At 38.4% G+C, this 7500-nt stretch overlaps 1 protein-coding gene across 1 annotated transcript in view; it reads left to right on the forward strand.

The window, feature by feature from the left end:
* The window catches only part of AstA (allatostatin A), a 118602-nt gene extending 114048 nt beyond the window's left edge, over positions 1–4554 (forward strand). Inside the window, exons 2-3 of the mRNA XM_086546897.1 lie at positions 492–628; positions 1123–4554. Coding sequence (XP_086403023.1) covers positions 506–628; positions 1123–3000 — 2001 coding nt within the window. The 5' untranslated portion in view covers positions 492–505 and the 3' untranslated portion in view covers positions 3001–4554. The remainder of the gene's footprint in view (positions 1–491; positions 629–1122) is intronic.
* Positions 4555–7500: the final 2946 nt, after the last annotated feature.

The following is a 7500-nucleotide window of genomic DNA, read 5'->3' on the forward strand; positions in this document are numbered from 1 at the left end:
AGGGAGATATCTCATCCGAGATAAATTTGACGAATGTTAACAAGAAGGATTAAAATATGTATTTCAAACTCACTCAAGTCTTAAACTACTGTGTAAGGTCTTTTAAATAGATTATGGCTGGCCTTCAGTTCATTTACTTTAAACTTTATTTATCTTAATTTCATTTTGCGATTTATATTGCACCCAAGCACGGAAAATCAAAAATAAATTTCTCTCTTAAACAATTCCATCATTTATAGTTTCCTTTTAACAGACAAATCATCCCCAGTTAGACCTCAACCACTTACAACCTAACCATCCATCTTTTATTATATCACCCACCAACGCCACACCAATCCACCATATTTATCAATTAATCATTCTCCTACCAAACAACAACCCACACAACCAACCTCCTCCTATTCACGCTCAATTCTTCCACTAATCCACATCCTCAACCCAACCCTCCAAACTCACTAACGCATCTCGTGTTTCTTTTGTTTTCCCCACAGAAGGTTAGACTAGGATGCGCGGCCAATATGGCGGACTGGGCGCATGTGCAGTGGCGACTGTCGTTCTCTTCCTAGCCACCGCCGCCGCCCAACAGGACTACTATGAGGTTGACCCCGAGACAGCCGAGCTCTTAGACGTAAGTGGGGAAAAAGGAGAGATACGAAGAGTGAGAAAGAGAGGTAGAGGGAGGGAGAGAGAGGGAGTTTGTAAGGGAGGGTAAGAGGTAGTTGGCGGAAAATAGATGGAGAAGTAGGTAGGTAGGTGGGTAGATTGGTTTTGGGAGTAGATTGGAGTGGGAGAGGGATAAGGTGATGCAAAGAGAGTGTATGTAGAGACATTAAGAGAGAGGGAAGGAAAAAGTGTGACAAGAGAGAGTGAGAGGGAGGAATAGTGAGTGAGTGAGAGAAAGAGAGAAAGATAAAAATAGACTAAACGAACAGACAGAATCTATTCTTTATCTTTCTTTGATGAAAATATATATATTGAAACAAAAGAGTATGTATTCAAAATACATTTGATAAATATGTTCAGTTTCAGTTTACAGTACATAATTAAGTGAATAAAGAAGTTAAAGCGAATAATCATTGGCTTGATATATGACTAACAGGCATCTCCTTCCCTTTCCCATAGGCCCTCCAGCCGCAATATGAGCCAGAGTCCGGCTTCGACTTAGGCTATGGGAAGCGCCGCAGTGACTATGCCTTCGGGCTCGGAAAGCGCACCCCCAGCTATGCATTCGGACTGGGCAAGCGCCAGAATATGTACTCTTTCGGCCTGGGCAAGCGTTCGGACGGCTTCAGCCTTGGCTTCGGCAAGAAATCTGGTCACTATAACTTCGGTCTTGGAAAGAGAAGCGTCGAGGGCCAGATGGAGCCACCGGAGACCTCAGCAGTGGAAGAGGCCGAGGACGAAGACAAGATGAGAAAGAAGAGAGAGGTGGACGTGGACGAAGAGTCAACACATGAGGAGGACAAGAGGGCGAATCACTACGCCTTTGGCCTGGGCAAGAGGCCCGATGCTGAGGAGAGCAACAAGAGGGACCGCCTCTATGCCTTCGGTCTGGGCAAGCGTGTCTCGGAGGACAAGAGAGACCGAAGCTATTCCTTTGGCTTGGGCAAGAGGGAGTCCGATTTTGAGAAGCGGCAGCGCGACTACGCCTTCGGACTTGGCAAGCGAGACCATGATGACGAGGCAATTAAGAGGGCACAAAAGTATGCGTTCGGCCTTGGCAAGCGGGCAAACGAAGACGAGGATGCAGCCAGTCTCTTTGCCTTTGGACTTGGCAAGCGGCCATCGGCGTACAGTTTCGGACTCGGCAAGCGAAGCGGCGGCGAAGATGAAGAGTATGAGTCCTATGTGGATGTTGACAACGAGCAGGAAGGCCAGTCGGAGGAGTATGAGGATGAAGAATCAAAGAGGTCGGCCGCCTATGGCTTTGGCTTGGGCAAGAGGAGCGAGGTCCCCGATCCTGATACAGAAAAAAATTCTTACGACTTTGGTCTCGGGAAGAAATCAGGTTACTATGCCTTCGGTCTTGGCAAGAGAGGAGGACCTTATGAATTCGGTCTGGGGAAGAGAGTAAGACAATATGAATTTGGTCTTGGTAAAAGGGCAGGCCCTTATGAATTCGGACTGGGAAAGCGTGCAAGCCCCTATGAATTCGGTCTAGGAAAGAGAGCTGGACCTTATGAATTTGGTCTAGGAAAGCGTGCAAGCCCCTATGAATTCGGCCTAGGAAAGAGAGCAGGTCCTTATGAATTCGGCCTCGGCAAAAGGGCAGGTCCTTATGAATTTGGACTTGGTAAGAGAGCAGGACCTTATGAGTTCGGTCTTGGGAAGAGAGCAGGACCCTATGAATTTGGACTTGGTAAGAGAGCGGGACCCTATGAATTTGGACTTGGCAAGAGAGCGGGACCATATGAATTTGGACTTGGCAAGAGAGCAGGACCCTATGAATTTGGACTTGGCAAGAGAGCGGGACCATATGAATTCGGTCTCGGAAAGCGTGCTGGGCCCTATGAATTCGGTCTTGGCAAGAGAGCAGGGCCTTACGAATTCGGACTCGGTAAACGCGCGGGTCCTTACGAATTTGGTCTCGGCAAACGGGCAAGCCCTTATGAATTCGGCCTCGGTAAGAGGGCGGGTCCTTACGAGTTCGGTCTGGGTAAGCGGGACGACTGGTACGACATTGGCAAGAAGGCCGGCCACTACTCCTTCGGGCTGGGCAAGCGGAACGGTCAGTCTCCATACGGCTTCGGTAAGAAAGCTGGCCACTACTCCTTCGGCCTTGGTAAACGCTCCGCCGGGCCCTACGCCTTCGGGCTGGGCAAAAGAGACGCGAGAGGCGCCCTAGACCTCGAGCAGTCACCAGTATACGCTTACGATCTGGGCAAGAGGATAGGCTCAGCGTACAGCTTCGGGCTCGGCAAACGGGACTCCAGCGACCTCACCGTCGAACACGAAGACGGAGCGGACGGACAAGAAACGGAAGATCAATCCTCGTCTTAAGCACACTCTCTAGGCCTACTCAAAAGACAAATTTTAAAAATGAGATATATAAAAAAATATATATATAATAAACTAATAGGAGTTACCATTGACTCGCTTCGCTCTACATATTCCACCGCTCCCGCTCCTGCTCCCGCTTCTGCTCCGATACCAGAGTTTACTACCAGGGTTCACAGATACAGTCTTAATTGATGCATTATCGGTTCTGTCGGGATCCGATTCGAAAGCCTCTTTTTCGATGAAGCGATCGACCGAGCTTTGTCTAGCCAAGGTGATATTTCCTAAATTCTGCCTCTGAGTGAAGAAAGTGGAAAGGAACACGTCGGTTTGAAAATCAACGGAAAAAGTGAAGGCTGTTTTATGGTGTCTGACTCTGTCCATTTATTTATATTTACTTTTGCTGGGACTTTCACTTATGCTTTACATTGAATTGGTTTACGTAATTGCGTCAGTGAGGAGAAATAAACTACTTAAGTACACATTTTACCTGGGATGCACGATTTTGCATAGTCTGTATTGTGTTTTTACTTGATCAAAGATTTCATTAATATTGACAGAGAGAGAGAGTGAGTGAGTGTGACTGGCAGACAGATATGGGAAAAGACAGACAGAAACAGACACAGAGACAAAGTGAAACCGCTAGAAAGAGAAAAGAGAAAGAGGCTGGTTCACTATAAAGTTTCAAGTTTTTCGTACAGCCTGGAATAGACAGTATCTTAAGAGATCCTTCACTTTCTCCGCTGGATAATTCATCTTCATCCGAACATTCATTTCCACACCGAAGAGTATAACTTTCTTTTTTCTACGTTTTCTTAACACTCCGAGGACAAGAAATCCTTGATTAAGGATTTACATGGCAGCGCGAGTAAAGTTATACGACGAATATTCCTGCAACCAGGAGCACTTTTATTATTGCAGTTGTTGAGGTTATAGTATACTTATGATATGAACCCGAGTATATGTAAATGTATCTAAACATATATGAATAGAAATAAAAAACTCGCGAGATTGTGGACTTGAAGTGTAACAATTTGCCAAGACTTTTGAACCTCCTCAACCTGTCCGTCTCTTCTGATGACGCGAGGACGCTGTTGCTGTTGTTGCTACGGTTGCTTCCTTCTTTTTTAAAGAGCGACGATAATGTCCTGTAGACAAACTAAATACCCACCAGATACCACAAGACGAAAGAGAGATATAAAACTTGTTTCGAGAGCGGTGTGGCGTGCCCTTAATCATAACCCTTTCTCCCTTACCCACTATTTCCTCTCCAAACCCCAATCCCTTATCTTCCCACTGCCCTAGACCCCCCTCCCCCCATTTTCCCTACCTTAACTCTCCCCTCCCCCCATCCCTCCACCGCCCCATACCACCCCATACCACCCCCCATGTACCAACCGACTCCACCTACCCACGACAGAGTTCAGTGCTTATCTCCTTCTACCCAGATCTATTGTAATGATCTATATTCCAACCCCCGATGTATATCGAAATAAGATACTGAAGCTATTTATTTTCTATATTTTTCCTCTGTTTTATAATATATGTTTGATTACACTATTGGTTATCATTACCCATTAGTAAATCTTCGCCAAATTGTGAAACTGTTGCTTTATTACCTTCACAAACAATTCGAAGATGATTGAGAGAGAGAAGGAAAGATATGCATTAATGAAAATAAAAGCAAGAGAACTGATATGGCATGAGTTTACAAAGAATATGATGAAGTTATGTCACTCTCTAATAGAGTAAAAAATAGAGAAATCAGTGTTCGAATACTTACACTTTTTTCCTACCAATCAGGTATGCATTACGAACACATATTCCCATAAACACACACCAACAGTCTTTTATGCAAACACTCACACACGCAAACAACGGACACGCGCGTGCGCATGCATTGACATAGAAAAAAAACTATATAGAAAAGATAATGATAGTGTGGGCATTCACAGTGATCCGTTATAATGATAATTGCAATAGTAATGATTATGAGAACACGAATACTAATAAAGAAAATTGTAATAACATTAATAATGAATAGTAATAATCATTACCATAAAGATTATAGTATTCTAATTTAGAGTAATAAATGCAATAGCATTGGTAATAACGATGATTAGATTGATATTGAAAACGATAATAACCATGATATAAATGATAATAAAGATAACAATATTTTGAACAGACATAATTTTATCAAGAGTAATCATAACAACAATAATAGTAAGGATAGTATTATCGACACTACTAATGAAAAAAAAAATAATAATGATAGTGATAACAATCATGATGATTATCATAACAATGGAAATTATTATAACATTGGTAAACATCCACAGAATAATAAATTAAAGCGCGGATAAAAAAAGGATCTTGGAAATGATGATAATATCACTGGTGATAATGCAATAATGATTAACGATATTAAAAGTATTGAAGATCAAAGTTTCAACAAATGCAATGATAATAGAAATATAAAAGAGCAGTAAGGCTTATGACAGTTAAAAAAATAATAATAATGCTGAGAAAATAGATATGATCATGTCATTCGTAACGATATTGGTAACAATGCTGATAATAATGATAATAAGTATAATAATGATGATGAATACAATGTTTAAGGTGATCATGATAATGAAAAAAATACTGATAAGAGTATACGTTAATGATCAGGATGATGATAATGAAGTGGTGATTACGATAAAAGTAATAATGATCATACTAACAATGATAATGATGATAATAATGATGCAAATAATGATAATAATGATGCAAATAATGATAATAATGATGCAAATAATGATAATATAATTGTAATAAGAATAAGAATAAGGATAATGATGCTAATGATGATGATAATGATAGTAATAATGATGAAACTGATCCTAATACTATTAATGATAATGATGACGATAATAATAACCAATAATTTTCAAAACAATAATGATAATGATAACTGAAATATCAATAATCAGTAGTGATAATAGTATTATTAATGATAATTGTAATATAGACAATAGTAATGGAATTATGTTGAGGATACTGCTAATAATGATAATAATAATAATAGTTGTAAAAAAACTGATAACAACAATGGGTGAAAAAATAGAGAGTAAAAAAGTTTAAAGATAATGATAATAACGTTGATAATTTTAATAATTGTAATGATGAGGATAAAAGCAATAAATCAAATATAATAATAAGGATATTGATAAGGATGATAATGATTATTTAAATATAATAATGATGAAATTAATGGTAACGATAATGACAACGATATTGAGGATGATAAGGACAGTGATAAACATAAGGATAAAAATAATGAATATGATGATAATAGCGATGATAATAATGATACTGACGTTAACAAAAAAAATATAATGATAATAGGGATAAGAATGAGCCAGATATACAGATGTTTCACCCGGGCTATGGTGACCCCAGCATATAGTGACCCCAACCTATGGTGACTCTAGCCTATGGTGACTCTAGCCTATGGTGACCCCAACCTATGGTGACTCTAGCCTATAGTGACCCCAGCCTATTGTGACCCCACAGCTGTGACCGCCAGGTGACAGGAGAGCCTTAGATGAGGTTCGATCAGCTGACCACACGAGACCACACTCTACCACTGCACTAATCTGATGGCTTTGATGATGATTTAAATAAAGTAATGATAACGACTATATTGATAATGGTAATGATAAGAATAATGATAGTAATGGTAGTTATGAGAATGAGAATAATTGTGATAATAGTAATGAAAATAATGATAATCATTATCGTTATTGATAATGATATTATCAATGATAACATTGGATGATAATGATAATGATAATGATAACATTGGATGATAATGATAATGATAATGATAACATTATTAACATGTCATTATTATTGTTATTATTATTATTATCATTATTGTTATTACTAATATCATTATTGTTATTACTATTATCATCATTATTATTATTATTGCTATTATTATTATCATTATTATCATTATCATTGTAATGATAACATTAATGATAATAATGATAAAGATAATGATAATGATAATGATAATACTGATGATGATACTAATGATAAGATAAGAAACAGGATAAGAACTAATAGCAATAATAATAAAAAAATATTAAAATCAATAAAGTATATTATGATAGTATTACCAATAATAATAAGAATATGGTGATAATGATAATGGTAATGATGATGATAATGATGATAATGATAAAAAAGTAACAATGAGGATGATGATAATGAGAATAATAATGAAAAAATATAATGATAAGAGGCAATGAGGATGATGATTATGAGAATAATAATGAAAAAATATAATGATAAGAGACAATGATAATGATGATAAATCTGATTATGATAATTATGATACAGACCACAATAATGGTAATGATGATGATGATTATAATAACAGTAATAATAATGGTAATGATGATAACAGTAAAATTGATAATCATGATATTATTGACAGTGATAGTAATA

The sequence above is a fragment of the Penaeus japonicus genome, unplaced genomic scaffold (assembly GCF_977035675.1).
Source record: "Penaeus japonicus unplaced genomic scaffold, GWHDUDI00000001_assembly GWHDUDI00000018, whole genome shotgun sequence".
Lineage (NCBI taxonomy): Eukaryota > Metazoa > Arthropoda > Malacostraca > Decapoda > Penaeidae > Penaeus > Penaeus japonicus.